This window comes from Lithobates pipiens, unplaced genomic scaffold, assembly GCF_037356315.1.
Source record: "Lithobates pipiens isolate NorthernLeopardFrog02 unplaced genomic scaffold, aLitPip1_a1.2 Scaffold_18, whole genome shotgun sequence".
Taxonomy (NCBI): Eukaryota; Metazoa; Chordata; class Amphibia; order Anura; family Ranidae; genus Lithobates; species Lithobates pipiens.
Genome location: NW_027507758.1, coordinates 112,301,316 through 112,318,194, shown reverse-complemented (window position 1 = coordinate 112,318,194; position 16,879 = coordinate 112,301,316). Strand labels below are relative to the sequence as shown.

At 41.9% G+C, this 16,879-nt stretch overlaps 1 protein-coding gene across 4 annotated transcripts in view; it reads left to right on the top strand.

Moving 5' to 3' along the window:
* Positions 1–16,879, top strand: part of RALGAPA2 (Ral GTPase activating protein catalytic subunit alpha 2) — a 529,040-nt gene that overhangs the window by 106,269 nt on the left and 405,892 nt on the right. For all 4 annotated transcript variants that reach the window (XM_077486017.1, XM_077486019.1, XM_077486020.1 and 1 more), the window contains exons 7-9: positions 716–831; positions 3,710–3,848; positions 5,421–5,620. In XM_077486017.1, coding sequence (XP_077342143.1) covers positions 716–831; positions 3,710–3,848; positions 5,421–5,620 — 455 coding nt within the window. The remainder of the gene's footprint in view (positions 1–715; positions 832–3,709; positions 3,849–5,420; positions 5,621–16,879) is intronic.

The following is a 16,879-nucleotide window of genomic DNA, read 5'->3' as shown; positions in this document are numbered from 1 at the left end:
CTCATGCGCTAACAATAAACATGCTGTTGGTAGGAGAGAACGGGGATGAGATTATCAATCTGCTGCTTCTCCCTCACTGACCAATCACAGGCTGAGGACAGGAAGGTGACCTAGGTTTTTTGCATAACTGCAGTAGAGAATAAGCATCTAATATCTGTGTATCTGCATTATCATTCCTGACCTATAATGCAGATGAAGGAAAGTTCCTTTGTTTATGGGATTAGTGCTTTGTTCTATTTTTGATTCAGAAATGAAATGCTTAATGCTAGATTAGGTACAAAGAGTCATAAGAGTGCACTTAGTTCTGCACTCCTGTTATCCAGATTTAGCTGACAGCGGGCCAAGGTACGCTGTTGACTGACGGCACAGAGCCAGTCCAGGCTCTGATGGGATCCTGACAATAGTGTTGGGATCCACCCAGATGCCTGACTGGTGGCTGGCTCAGCCTCTTAGTGCACCGCGCCTGCCCCTCCACATTCTGGCTGTCCAGTGAGTGCTGGAGGGACAGTGCAGTCTGCTCAGAGCTGACCTGACAACTTAGTGATGGCTCTGTTCTTGGTTTTGAGGTGGTGGGGGACAGCAGCAGCTCTGTTCGATGCTGCACTCTACATAGGTGAGTATTATTGCTTATTTTTTTTTTTCAAATCCCACACTTCTTTTTTGATTACTGCTGGTCACTGCTGATACAGATGAGTTTTCCTCATTTGTGTTTTAGGTAAAGTTTACCCTGAAGAGATAACCCCTCTTTTGCCAGCTGTGTCTGGTGAGAAAACTCCTGAAGATCAAAGCTGCTATTTATTACAGATGTTGCTGAAATACATGGTAATACAGGTAAGAGCCTTAAAATCAGTCCTCGAATCTGCTCTTCAAATGAACCTTATAAAGTCCAGACATTATTTAAATAAACTGCCTACATTCAGAGAACAGCTTTAACACTAAAGCTGAGCTCCAGGCAGATATGATAACATTGCCTAATTCACGTATGTCTTAATTAAAATTAAATAGTGGTAAATAAGTACAGTGATACCTCGGTTCACAAAAACTCTTTTGTTCACAAACAACTCGGTTCGGGAGCAGAAGAGTTCACCAAAATTTGCTTCGGTACACAAACACGAGCCGCAGCCATCTTCCCTGCTCTGATGCGTTCATATTGAGAAGAGCAGTTCAAGATGGTAGTCTTGGGAGAACCAGTCCAGTCAAATCACTCCCTAGAGACACCGCATGTAAATTGCACAGGAATGTGCTGCTATTCCTGTGCGAATTACATGCAGTCTCCAGCACCGCATCAATGTGAACTCAGATTCAATCCCTGAATAATAATAGTAATAATAATAATCTGTGATTTTTCCCTCTTTGGGGTCAGGCTGTTATTAATGTTCTCTCTTACGACATGCTGGAAGTCAAAATGGTTTTTCATAGTCAGCCCCCGGGACTGGCCAGAGAAATCACGTGACAAAAATGCAATGAATATACTGCTTTTTTTCTATAGGAAATTTAAAACTCGAGAAGGGGGGGGGGGGGCTTGCAATGGGCTCCCCTGCACTGAATGCTCATTACTTCTAGGGTAGTGGTCATCAACCCTGTCCTCAGGGCCCACTAACAGGCCAGGTTTTATGTATTACTTTGGGGAGATGCAAACTAGAATACTGTAATCGCTTAGCAGCAAATTATATCACCTGTAATGTATTGCCGTTATCTTGTAAACCTGGCCTGTTGGTGGGCCCTGAGGACAGGGTTGATGACCACTGATCTAGGGGGTAGAGAAAGAGGCATATTTGCTTATTTTTATCCCTCAATTTGATGCTCCCCCTTCTCTCTGATGCTGTGGGTGGTCCCTCTGCATCATTACTTACACTATGGGGCTATCAGCCTTGCATTGTAAGGAGTAAAATATATATATATATATATATATATATATATATATATATATATATATATATATATATATATATATATATATATATATATATATATATATATATATATATATACATACACACATGCAGTGGTGTGAAAAAGTGTTTGCCCCCTTCCTCATTTCCTGTTCCTTTGCATGTTTGTCACACTTAAGTGTTTCGGAACATCAAACCAATTTAAACAATAGTCAAGGACAACACAAGTAAACACAAAATGCAATTTGTAAATGAAGGTGTTTATTATTAAAGGTGAAAAAAAATCCAAACCATCATGGCCCTGTGTGAAAAAGTGATTGCCGCCCTTGTTAAAACATACTATAACTGTGGTTGTCCACACCTGAGTTCAATTTCTCTAGCCACACCCAGGCCTGATTATTGCCACACCTGTTCACAATCAAGGCATCACTTAAATAGGAGCTGCTTGACACAGTAAGGTCCACCAGAAGATCCTTAAAAGCTACACATCATGCCGAGACCCAAAGAAATTCAGGAACAATTGAGAAAGAAAGTAATTGAGATCTATCAGTCTGGAAAGGGTTATAAAGCCATTTCCAAAGCTTTGGGAATCCAGCGAACCACAGTGAGAGCCATTATCCACAAATGGCGAAGACATGGAACAGTGGTGAACCTTCCCAGGAGTGGCCGGCCGCCCAAAATTACCCCAAGAGCGCAGCGACGACTCATCCAAGAGGTCACAAAAGACCCCACAACAACGTCCAAGGAACTGCAGGCCTCACTTGCCTCAGTTAAGGTCAGCGTTCATGCCTCCACCATCAGGAAAAGACTGGGCAAAAATGGCCTGCATGGCAGAGTTCCAAGGAGAAAACCACTGCTGAGCAAAAAGAACATCAAAGCTCGTCTCAGTTTCTCCACAACACATCTTGATGATCCCCAAGACTTTTGGGACAACATTCTGTGGACCAATGAGACAAAAGTGGAACTCTTTGGAAGGTGTGTGTCCAAGTATATCTGGCGTAGAAGGAACACTGCATTTCATAAAAAGAACATTATACCAACAGTAAAATATGGTGGTGGTAGTGTGATGGTCTGGGGCTGTTTTGCTGCTTCAGGACCTGGAAGACTTGCCGTGATAAAAGGAACTATGAATTCTGCTGTCTACCAAGAGATCCTGAAGGAGAATGTCCGACCATCTGTTTGTGTACTCAAGCTGAAACGAACTTGGGTTCTGCAGCAGGACAATGATCCTAAACACACCAGCAAGTCCACCACCGAATGGCTGAAGAAAAACAAAATGAAGACTTTGGAGTGGCCTAGCCAAAGTCCTGACCTGAATCCTATTGAGATGTTGTGGTATGACCTTAAAAAGGCCGTTCATGCTCAAACCCTCTAATGTAACTGAATTAGGACAATTCTGCAAAGATGAGTGGGCCAAAATTCCTCCAGGACGCTGTAAAAGCCTCATTGCACGTTATTGCAAACGCTTGGTTGCAGTTGTTGCTGCTAAGGGTGGCCCAACCAGTTATTAGGTTTAGGGGGCAATCACTTTTTTACACAGGGCCATGATGGTTTGGATTTTTTTTCACCTTTAATAATAAACACCTTCATTTACAAATTGCATTTTGTGTTTACTTGTGTTGTCCTTGACTATTGTTTAAATTGGTTTGATGTTCCGAAACACTTAAGTGTGACAAACATGCAAAGGAACAGGAAATGAGGAAGGGGGCAAACACTTTTTCACACCACTGTATATATATATATGTATATATATATATATATATATATACATACACATATACATTTTAAAAATAAAATATTTTTATTTTTATTTACAGGCTGCAAGTTTATCATGGAGAAATAAAGAAAACCAAGACACAGGCTTTAGGTTTTTATTTAATCTGTTTAGAAAGTATTATCTCCATCATTTGTTTCCTTCATTTACGAAGTTAACCAACCTTTATAAGCCTGTACTTGGTGAGTATTTGTAATATATAACTACATTTTTCTCCTTTAACGGTACATTGTCTCATAACTTTGCCTAAGTTATTTAATCTTGTCTGCTTGCTCTTTTGTGGTCTTAGTGTATTGCTTAAAAATGTTTAAAGGAGAAGTTCACCTTTTGTTACATGTTACACCTATATTTAGGGTGTAACATGTAAGATGTTACAAATACACCGGCCCCCAGCTCAGAAGTTAATGCCGCTTGTTACAAAGAAAAAATAAAACAAAGAGGCATGCAGAGGAGGGTGTTTTATGGCTAATAAAGGTATTGGAAACCAAATTGTGATGCCTGCTCTTTGTTAAGACTTACCTTTTAACAAAAAATAATAAATGAACATTATTTTGCATTATTTTTTGTTTCTGGAGCCTCTAAAGCATTGCCCCCTGCAATGCAAGTCTCCTGCAGACCTGTCAGTGTATCTGTGTGCCTGTATATTGTATGGGCAAGCAGATAAAATCTGACAGGAAGACTCAATGACCTACTGCAGGCAGCGCTCCACAGCATTGTGGTAGTTCATTGAGAACTAGAAGCCAACAGCCGCAAAGACTGTCAGGACTTGTAGTTTTCCATTCACAGAGGACTGTGAGGCTGGGTTCACACTGTGTTGAGTGGCTCGTTGCATGGGGTCCGGTGCATCCCCGTTTTACCTGAATTCGGACTTGAAAAGGAGCCAAAGACACACAGGACCCTTCTGCTGTGTGCTCCGCAGCTGCCCCAGAGATGTGTGAACCCGCTCCATTGAGAGCTGGTCGCATTCTCTTGTCATGCAAATTCCCCGCATCCATTTTGCATAAGTGAGCACACGAGCCCCCCCCCCCCCCCATCAAGTCATTCTCTGCAGCTATTACCTTTTGTACCACCACCCTCTCCCTTTAGAATGTAACCTCTATGAGCAGGGCCCTCCTGTACCTTTTGTATTGAACTGTACTGTAATTGTGTTGTCCCAAAACCCCCCCCCCCACCCCCACTACATATAGCGCTGCGTAAACTGTTGGCGCTATATAAATCGTGTATAATAATAATAATAAAAGTGTGAACCCGGCCTCAATGAGTGATGTGGCCAGGCAGGCAGAGGCCCACCCGGCCACTTTAAAAAAAAAAAAAACTAAAAAAAAATTGTGAAATTGTGACAGCTGGTGGAGGAGAAGATCCCCACTAGCTGTCACAATGGGGGGTACGGGGGCCAATCCGTTCTGAATATGGGTGTATTCCCAATCTTTGTATTGCAACTTTATGTACTTGTTACTGTGAATGAGTATGGACTTGACATCACCATTGCTTTTTTGTATTATTTTTTAAGCCCATGCATTTAGCTCATATGGGTGCAGCAGACATACTTTATAGGCTGCTACATAAAAGCTGGTTCAGTCTATTTTGACTTTGTTTTTCACTAGAGTAAAGACAAAGATATGGAAATTTGTAGGGACCTGGCAGAAACCTGGTGACGTGCAGAGTATGAGACAATGGTGTTCATTGTTTGCCAATCTTTGGACAGATTTGCTGATAAAATGAAAATAACATAAAGTCTCTCTGTGCACTTTTAGATATTCCAGATGTCAGACCAAAGCCAGTGTATGTCACCTCAACTCGTAACAACGAAAACCACTATAGCACAAAAATCCCACATATGGCAGCTAGAGTTGTGTTTATTAAGTGGCTTGTCACTTTCTTTTTGGAAAAGAAATATGTAGCATCTACTCAAAGCACTAAAAACGGAGGAGAAGTTCTACCGAAACTTATACAGGTATGTGAAGTAGTCCCTGGTCCTATGTACTGCATCAGAACAGAATAATAAAGTGCTCCTGTGCCTAGACAATTTTTTTTCCCATATCTTTAACAAGCAGTAAAAGAGCTTAAAGTGTTCTCCTTTACAGAAAACAAATTTAAAGGTGAACTAATACCATACACCTGCTTGACATGTTCCCAAACATTGGCGGTGGCCAAAAAAGTCTAGTTACACTGTACTCATGTAAATGTTGCCCAGACATTATATGCAAACGGCATATCGACTAGTTTTTGTTTCTTTTGGCGGGATCTTGTTACCAGCTTCTGCCAGCAAGATCTTGTGTAATTTTCTTATGCCCATCTAAATGAGCTTTAAAGGGGAAGTTGTGAATTCAGTGCCTCTGTTTTGAACTTTGAAGGTGAACATCTCCACAAAGTGTATAGTTACAGAGGTGAATGAGTGCTTGCTTGTTTTAAAGTGTATTTAATGCTTTATGTTTATTGAGCACGGTCTGGGCACAGGTTCACTTTACGGAGCAAATCTAAAGTACAGATTGCCTTGTAAAATTTCTCCACTGATATTATTCACAAATGTACATGAACATTTGTATAAAATGCTGTGTAATTGTATGTATTTTTTATTTTCAGGAAGAAATAAAAAAATATTTTATGATACATTTCATTTTTTTTTCATTTTGAGTAGAAAAAACATTGCTTATATTGCATTTTTGTTAATTACAAATGGTAGGTGGAGCTCTGGGTTCCTCTGTACATGTTTACCAGACTTCTCTTTAGGCAACCCTATTGCAAAATTAAAATTGAATGAAAAGATCTACCTTCAAGAGAAAGTGTTAATACTCACTTTTCCTGTTGTTTGTGCAACAAACTGCTTCTCTGTTAAGGAGGAATTTATCCCCAAAGTCTACTGGTTAACTGACACTTCTCTCCTGTGCCCCCCGCAATGCTTAATGGTTTCCTCCTGCCAACCTCCACTTCACTACAGGACATAATAGTCACATTTTTTAGTTTCAATAATGTTTATTCAATTTTTGACAGTACAGATTAAAGACCTTGGCATTATTTCAAAACAATGTACAGTTTTTATAGTCCATCTAACATACAGTATAGGCAGGGACAATTCACCTCCTACTATCTTAAGACCATTTATCAATGCTTCTGTTGTCGACGTAGCCTTATGTACCTTGTGTGTGTTGATTCGTATGGCAGACTATACGGTGGATCAACTACCTTACACATTACACTATACTCTGTATCCCTACATAAATTTCACATTATAGGGCTCAGAGTGCATCCTCCACATCAGGAAACACCTGCCCCCCAACTAACATTTAGGGAGGCCCAAGTCATAGAGGGGCGCAGTTCAGACCCCTCAATGCCAGGGTCTCAGAGAAGAGAAGGGGAATAGGTGAAAAGAGGAAAAGAAAATGGAATCGGAGGGATTAGGTTAAAGATTAGGGGGAGAGGGGGAGGGAGGACTCCACGCTCATAGTTGTGTCACTCAGGAAAGGTGTTGGATAGTGATTGTCCGGGGATCATTGGTTAAATATCTGATCCAAGGATCCCATACTTTATTAAACAACTTCATTTTATTTTGCATAACTGCTGTTAATCTTTCATTTAGCATAAGCCAAGACAGTTTGTGTTTAAGTTGGTCAAATGGTAGGGCCGCTGACTTCCAGGTCCTAGCTATCGTAATTTTGGCTGCTGTGAATATGAACGTTAGAAGCCATCTATGGGCTTTGCAGGCTTCTGCTGCCCTGCTACCCAAGAGTGCATGCTTAATAGTCAAATTTTTTATCAGTTTTATTTTTGTGACCTGTTTTTTAAAGCCACGGGTTTTTGTTTTATTTTTTTTGGATGGAGTGCGGAAGTGTTAAAACATCTGTCAGGTCATTATTTCTGTTTCAGTCCTCACTCTTTTTTTTGCCCTGATGAGTATTGTCACTGTGTCCAAAAGTGATGGGAAATCCAAAGTTTTGGGTCAGTTCAAATCTGTATGGTGCATTTCTGGTGCATTGTGTTTTTGGCACATTTTAGGTGCATTACTCAACACTATAGGAAGTATGTTTTCATTAAAGATGTCAAATGCAGGACGTTTTTAATGCATCACACCTAAAAGGTACATAAATGCACAGGTGTGAACAGGACCTTAGAATTACTACTAAACAGGAATATAGGGAAATCTTTTAAAGAGAATGCATATTTCAATGACTGCTGTCTCAAGAAGGCCTTCTTTTACTTGAAAGAGTTTTCCTCTTGCTTCCTGTTGAGTCTGCAAGACAGGTGAAGGAAAAGTGAAGAAAAATATCTGCACTAGCACACAAAAAACAATAAAAAACCTTTATTAAAGTAATTCTAAAAGCAGGAGGCTTTTTCATCTTAATGCATTCTATACATTAAGATAAAAAAACGTGTGAAGCAGCCCCCCTCAACCCCCTAACACTTGGCTGTGCCCCATCTCGATCCAGCGATGTTGCACGAGAGCCTCGGCTGTCCGGGACTCTCCCTCTTTATTGGCTGAGCCTGCAGCGGGCGCCATTAGTTCCTGCTGCTGTCAATTAAAGTTAGTAGGCCCAGGAGGAGAGAGGAGACGGGGCCGAGCCACAGCTCTGTGTCTGAATGGACACACGGAGCATCGGCTCGGCTCAGGTGCCCCATAGCCAGCTGCTTGCTGTGGGGGGCACTCAGCAGGAAGGAAGGGCAGAAGTGCGGGTGAGGGACCAGAGAAGAGGAGGATCTGGGTTGCTCTGTGCAAAACCACTGCACAGAGGAGGTAAGTATGACATGTTTGATATTTAAAAAAAAAAAAAAAAAAAAACAAGACTTTACTATCACTTTAAACATTTCCAACTCTGTTCAGCTTTAGATATAGTTTATGGAACTATAAAATATAACTCAATTTACATATACAGCTAGATGATCAGAGAACTAACTGCCACCCCCCCCCCCTATCTTCATCAGGAAACAGTCACAGAAGACACCTATTTGTGTGCTTGCGCTTTAGAAATCCTAAAATGCCCTTAACCACCAGTGTTATGTGTAAACCCTAAACTGTTCGTTAGCTAAAAAATTTTTTTTTTTATACCAATAATAGGAAATTACATCAAATATCATTCAAAGCGCTTGTCCCGACTTGTTCATGCCCCGACTTGTTCATGCCCCGACTTAGTTGGGGTAGGCAGAACACTTTGGTGGAGGTGGGTCAGCCAGACCTCTTGACCTTTGACCTCTGGGAGATACGCCTGCTGACCTTTGGGGGAGGTCCCTATTCCAATCCCTGAGTCCTAACCTTGTTCTCCTAGGGGAAACTACCCCAAACCCTAACCTTCACCCTCACCCTCACACTAACCCTAATCAAATATCAATGTAAAAACCTTTGCATTATACAGAACTGTATGAACAAAAATAAAAAATGTAAAGTCCTGGTGATAGGCAGAGCTTGGAGGTCCCATGCATACCTGGCACTATGAGAAAATTCTGAATGGGAACCATGGGTTGAGTTCTACCTTCCTTCTGCCTTTTGTGAAGAGTCCTTTCAACCTGTTGCATGTGCTTGTAGTACATGTGTGTGTGTTTGTTTTTTTTTATTTTTTTATCTTCAATACATTTTTTATAGCTCCCTTTTTTTTTTTTTTAAAGAATAGTTACAGGTGATGGGTTGTCAACCCTTATTTAACAAAGATGCTTATTTCTTTAGTGTAAAATCATAAGTACAGTAACCAGAGTTCATCTTGTCCTGTTCTGACTTCACTAAATAAAATTCCAATTTGTTGTTAATCATTATTAAAAAAAAAAGGTCAAGCATTTGCCACGTGCCCTGTTGCTACTAAATATAATATTAGGCTGAATACAGTGTTAGGGATGCTTGAAATTAGACCTCAAGCTCTGTGCAGACATACAGTACAAGACAGTACAGTACAGAACAAGAAGATGCGCATTCTTGGAGGTTCTGAATAATGTAGTACTCTTGTAATGCGTAGAATGATGCACAATTTTTATCTCCTGGAAATCAGACACCCCAGGGGGATCTTGTTTTTGCCATTGTTTTATGGAAGGGGGATGTTAAAGGGTTAAAATAAGATTCCAAAAATTAAATTGATTTAAACCTGCCCACCTTGAATCTGCCGCTACATACACTTGATCTAAACCCCTTCATTGACAAATCCTCATTCTTCCCCTTCTTTCACACTCAGTTTCATTGTGGGCATTGGCATTATGGTTGCCCTTAAAGGGCCGGTTGTATCTGTAAGACTATATAAATGTATCTAGACTTTATCATAGTAAACAATTGCTTCTGATATAAATACAAAGAATTACCGCTCTAAGGTAATGACTTCTCCCAAAACAGCTGTCTCCACAATCCCACAGGGTGCTGGCTCTGTTTGCAACAGGAACTGAAGTAGAAAAGATGTAGCTGGATAGCCGCACTCCGAATTATTCAACTTTATTTCAAAAATATAATTAAAATCATAGCATCTAGGCTGGTAAACAGACTTAACTGCACAGCCGCTGACATGTTTCACACCGAACACGGTGCTTAGTCATAGCTAATGAGCAGAAAATACATACAGAGCTATATACACAAACACAAGCAATTAGACAAATGAATAAAATACGTGTATGACAAGATAGCAATTAAGGAAACACCTGTGAACATCCAAAGTCTGAAGATTAACATTTAAATGGATGAAAGGAAAAAGCCTTTTTCACCTAAAACACCAAAATCAAGCTGACACGTTGAAAGCATACATAATGGTAATAAATGAATGACATGATAAATCTTATCCTTAGGTGAAGATGTATAGGTGTAACCTAAAATAAATAAAAAATGATATAAGTAAAAACATTTTTCATTTTGTATGTAAAAATAATATATTTTCACAGGCATCGGCAGACGCACATAAAAAAAAAAAAAAAAAAAAGAGGGAAAGAAACAAACGCTCAATGTGTGTGCATGCCGATGCATGGGGCTCATTGAATGTCAAAACCACCAGAGGAAAACACACAAAAAATATTCCCTAAAAATGACACATCCCAAAAAAGGTTTCATAATAAAAAGATTACAAATATCTCATTATTGGATGTGTCTACTTAGGTCTTCTCCTATGATACAATGCATAGATATAAAAAATAAAAGTAAATATAGGAATAGAACAAATAAGCGATCGATATCGAATGTTCTAAAACCAAGGGCAAATTCAACGCGAATATGCATTTGATTGTTACTGGTTTTAGTAATCACTTCAGCGGTTTTGTACAGAAAATTTCAAGTTCATCTTATCCAAATCGCTTTGGAACATTAGATGCAGTTATGAGCATTGAAATAAAATAATATGCAGTATTTACCTTGTATTTGTAATGTTTATTCCGACTTCCGGGCTCTCCTCCTCGTGGGAGTAGGCGTGTTTATCGGCTTCGCAATGGTCCCTGGGAACTTTTTTAGCTATTTCCCAAGAATCTGTGGGGGACACAGTCTTGCCGAAATCTCGTGAGATTTCGGAAGGAGGAGGCCGGTCACGTGACGTGACGTCTTCTGTTACTTTCGTTGCCATCACAACAGGGCGGGAACTTCCGAGGACGCCGCCCGTTGCGATGGCAACCAGAATCTTTTACAGCGCTGCTCACTGCTATCAATGAGCATGCGCGAGATGGAGCGGTGGATGCTGGGAGCACAGCGTCATCGCATCCAGGAAGTAAATGCTTGAGGGCTTCAAACGCCCACAGTGAAAATGGAAACCGCCGGACTGCATTTTTAAAAGTTATCCTTTTAGAAATGAAATCTTCACGCCGGGGGTTAAAAAGACGCCGATCGTGACTACAAAGACACCTTAGGAATTGCCCACTAGTGACACAGGTAAAAAAAAAAAAAAAAAAAACGGCAGGAGGATCCCGCTTTAAGCTGTGAGGAGTAGGTACAGTCTGACACGGAGCCCACTCGCACTCCAGGAGCAGATGATTCAAGTCTGAAAAAGAGTTTTGCACACCACTGGTATAGTCTACAAGAAACTTTATTGGAGACTGCTGAGACAGAGAATGGTTCTGCCATGGTGTTCTGTTTGGCCAGTCTTCAGTAAAGTTTCTTGTGGATGATACCAGTGGTGTGCAACCCTCGATTTCAACTGGCATAGAATTGTATTCTTCTCATATTAATTACAAGCAGCATCCCACCACCCCTTAGGCTAGGTTCACATTGCTGCGATGCGGGAACGCCGCGAATCCGCGGCGTTTTCCCGCATCGCATACCTCCCGCCGGCAGTTCACACTGCCCTATGCGGACGGCTGGGGGTGTCAATGTTATGTTAATGACACCCCCAGATCCGTCGGCATATCGCAGTGCGATCTGCCGACTCGCACAGGAATCGGATCGCATGGTGTGAACCCCCATGCGATCCGATTCCGTTGCGGACCCAAAAAAGGGTCCTGTGCGAGTTTGCTGCGGGACAGCTGCGAGTTCAGCCATACTATCTGTATGGCTGAACTCGCAGTGCTACGGAGATCGGATGTGATTTGCTGTGCGAATCACATCCGGATCTCCCCCCGCAGCAGTGTGAACCCAGCCTTAAGTCAGATGTTAAGAGACCCCCCCATTGTGTTCTCTCTACTCCTGACTGCTGAGACAAGGAGAGGGGCAGAGACTAGGAGGGTGCCGCAGCTGCAGAAGAGTTGTTCGGGATTCATGAAATAGGCTGGTGGGCCTTGTGTTTGACACATGTGCTTTATTGTGAGAGGAATGTGAGGGCTTTCAAATTTGTCTCAATCTGCAGACATTAATTCATGATTTATGTGATTGGCTGTGACAGCAATCACAAGGCACAGGGCTACTCTGATTAGCTTTGTGCATTTTGCCTGTGATGTCTAATGACAGGGCGATCACAGGGATTACACATGTAATAAACAACACTGTTTGTTTTAAAATGGTGCTCCAAAAATAACCATCCACTTTTCTGCTGTTATGAACATACTGCAATAGTAAATTGTTTAATGCTGAATTCCAGGCACAAAGAATAGAAATCCACTTTGCCTGCACAAAATGTGTTTGCAAACCCAGATGTTACCTTGTAAAAGTATTGGTGACATCATCACTGTGCTGTACATGGCCTGTGCAAAGAGAAGAGCTGTAGGAGGAATGCACAAGGCCCCACCCACTACAGGCTACCTACAGAAATCCACAGGATGGGGCGGATACAAGACCACTCACCCTGCGCAAAGAGTGAGATCAGCAGTGAACAGTCTATATTACAGGCAGCTCCTGCATGGAGGCAAAGTTTTAACCCTGGATTATTGCACAGATCTGGAAGAAATAAAGAAAGCACAACAAGATTCAAGGAAAAATACACATGGCAAATGTATTCAGATAATATTTGCTAATCCTGGAGTTCAGCTTTAACCACTCGCAGACTGCCAATAGTACATTTACTGTGGGCAGCCAGCACGGGCTGGATGGATCACGTATATATGTATGTGATCTAGCCTTCTCTGGGTTAGGGGCAGGCAGATTGCATATTCCGGTACCCGGCTGCCTTCGGCGGCTGGTGGAGCATGTGATCGCTATCTGATCACATGATCACAATGTCAACAAAGCAGTTATGAATGAATTTCATGTATACAAGCTGTGTATCCTGCAGAGTGATACTCTTATTGGCCCACAACTATCATATGAAACCTGGGCCAGTCACAGCACTGTGTACTATGTGTGATTGGCTGTAGCCAATCAAAGATCACTGGTAATCACAACTGTCATGGATGTAACACATTCATGACAGTTGAAAACATTGCTGTTACAATGATCATCATTGTACCAGCAATCAAAGTGTAAAAAAAAAAAAAATCCCCAATCACCCACACCCCTTACATTTTTTCATTAAAATTGAAATAACACTTTAAATGAAGGTGTTGATGCTAGAAGCTGATTGGTTGCTATGCCAGAATCTGTGTGCTCCATATTTAACCACTTCAATACAGGGCACTTTCACCCCCTTCCTTCCCAGCCCAATTTTCAGCTTTCAGCGCTCTAGCGCTTTCAGTGACAATTGCGCGGTCATGCTACACTGTACCCAAATGAAATTGTTATCATTTTGTTCGCACAAATAGAGCTTTATTTTGGTGTTATTTATTCACGACTCCGTTTTTTTTTTTTTTGCGATATAAGCGCAAAAAAAGCGGAAATTTGGGAAAAAAACAATATTTTCTTTTTTCTATTTGAAAAGAAATCCAATAAAATCAAATTTTGTCATAAATTTAAGCCAAAATGTATTCTGCTACATGTTTTTGGTAAAAAAAATTCCGTTAAGTGTATAATAATTGGTTTGTGTGATCACGGACATATGTACGCAAATGATCATGTACATATGTGTGCAGGTGATCACGTACATATGTGTGCAGATAATCATTGGGACATGTGATTTTAGTGGGACATATGTGGGGGACATGTTTTTATTATTAGGGACATGTGTTTTTATTATTTGGGGACATGTATGTTTTGGGGACATGTGTGTTTTGGGGACATATGTGGGGACTGTGTTTTCACTGTGTGGTGTGTTGTGTGTTTACACTACACTGATGATCAGTGAGTAAAAAGCTGTGAAAAGCAGCCCATACTCACTGATCATCAGCCGGCTGCAGCGTTCTGCTCTCCTCTTCTCAGCGGTGACTTCCGTGTGAGGAGAGGAGAGCCGATTGCCTAGCAACCGGCTGTTTGTTTACATCACATGACGGCCGTGATTGGACACGGCCGTCATGTGATCAGGAGGGCCAATCACAGAGCCCTCCTGCCGATCTGAGATGTGCCGTGTCCGGGTGACACGAGCACATCGGGATCGCGCCGCTGCGCGGGCGCGCGCGCGCGCGATCCCGCTGCTCCTGAATGACGTTCCTGAACGTCCTATCAGGAGCAGGCGGCTCCCACCCGCCGTATATATACATTGGCCGGGTGGGAAGTGGTTAAGTAACTACCCCCCCCCCCCCCCAAGTTCTTATTAATCTAACAATGAATAGTGGGCCCATAGGCACAATTGTAAATTGTGTATATCGAAATCATGTAATGGACTTGTAAAGCAGCCTTAGGTGTTTGAAATGTGTTTTCAGTAGGATTAGCCAAAGGCACAATAATGTTGCTTTAAATTTAAAAAAGCCTTTTGAGGTCATATGTCTGCAGGGATACAGATAAAATTAGTGTGGGAAGCTGTAAAGTTCTACATTTTCATCATAACCTAATTTCGAATTTTCCCATTCTGCAGATTTAAAGTGCGTCTAAAGCCAAACCTTTATTTTGTGTTTCAGATAGATTAAAGCTGACCCTTCTTTTTTTTTTTTTTTTTTCTGGAGACACAACTAGAAATGCATTACAAGATATCGTCTCTATTCTTTCGCTAGCGACTGAAACGTTTACAGTTCCTATCAATTAGAGAGAGGGAATCTCCCCATTGGGAAGCCAGGCAGCAATAAAAACATGAGAGGTTTTAACACATTTCCCACTCTATCTAAACCAATAAAAGGTGTTAGACATTAGATCAGCTTTTGAGTAAATCTGTGTCCAGATCATGCACACTAATGTGTTTACATATTCTGAAGAAACGGCACTTTTAAAGGAGAAGTATAACCAAAGCTATGTATCATAGAAGTGTAGTCTGTTCTGCACTCCTGTGACCCGTGTTCAGCTGACAGTGGGCTAAAGCCTGCTGTCGGCTCATGTCACTCAGCCGGTCCAGGCTCGGGAAGGATCCTGACTTTACCGCAGGGATCCACCCAAATACGTGGATCGGCAGCTGGCTCAGCCTCTCTGTGTGCTGCTGGGAGACCGAGCCAACCATTCCCTTCCCCTCCACAGTCCAGAGCTCCAGTAAGCACTGGAGAGGCGGAGCAGAGAGCCAGTGACTGATCGTCACCACTCTGCTCAGAGGGGGTGAAGTGAGTTATCGGCAGTATTTGACTGCCCAGTTCTCGGGGTAGAACAGCTGGGATCGGTGCTGTATCCATCTAGGTGAGCATGATTTTTTATTTATTTTTTCTATTCCCATACTTCTCTTTTAAAACAGGCCCTAATTCATCCCTGTTTCGGTAAGCCCTGTAGAATTTTATTTTTTTTCACACACAGGCATTGTAAGAGCAAATCTTAGTGCCTTGCCAGCCTTCTAATGTAAACACACAGCAGGGTATTTCTTGTAACTTTCAGAATGAATAACTTCACATTAAAAGCAGCTTGAGAGGTCAGGAATGGATTGTTTAAAGGTATTTTACTGCTTGTTGAGAATATGAAAACCATTAAAGGAGTTTTAAAGGCAGAAGGTTTTTTTTAATCTTAATGCATTCTATGCATTAAGATAAAAAAACCTTTTGTGTGTAGAATCCACCCCAGCACCCCCCTAACTACTTCCCTGAGCCCCATCTCTGTCCAGCGATGTCCACGAATGTCTAAGCCATCCGGGACACTCCTCCTGATTGACTTTGATTAAGAGCTGTGGGAGCCAATGGCACCACTGCTGTGTCTCAGCCAGTCAGCCAATCAGGGGAAAGAGGAAAAATGTTTGATTCCGCACAATGGAGATTTTAGGTACCAGCAGGAAAAAGATTGTAAAAAAATATAATATAAATGTGTAAAGAATAAATAAATCAAATGAATAAAGAACTGCTGCCCCTACTGGTTACTTCCACCTAAGTGGGGTAAATGGATGAGAAAAAATGAAAAAATCGGGGGGAAAAGGGGGCGGGCCCCGTGCCTTAATAGATACACGGAGCTCTGAATCGGCTTGGGTGCCCCATAGAGATCTGCTGGCAGAGGGGGCACTTGATAGGAGGGAGGGGCCAGGAGCAGCAAAGAGGGAACCGAGAAGAGGAGAATTTAGGCTGCTCACTGCAAAACCAACTGCACAGAGGAGGTAAGTATAACATGTTTGTTATTATTTTTTAAACAAGACTTTACAATCACTTTTAGGCTGGGTTCACACTGCTGCGGGGGGAGATCCGGATGTGATTCGCACCGCACTGCAGTGCAAATCACATCCGATCTCCGTAGCGATGCGAGTTCAGCCATACAGATAGTATGGCTGAATTCGCATCGCTCCCGCAGCAAACTCGCACGGGACCCTTTTTTTGGTCCGCAGCAGAATCGGATCGCATGGGTGTTCACACCATGCGATCCGATTCCTGTGCGAGTGTGCAGATCGCACTGCGATATGCGGCCGGATCTGGGGGTGTCATTAACATATCATTGACACTCCCAGCAGTCCACATAGGGCAGTGTGAACTGCCGGCGGGAGTC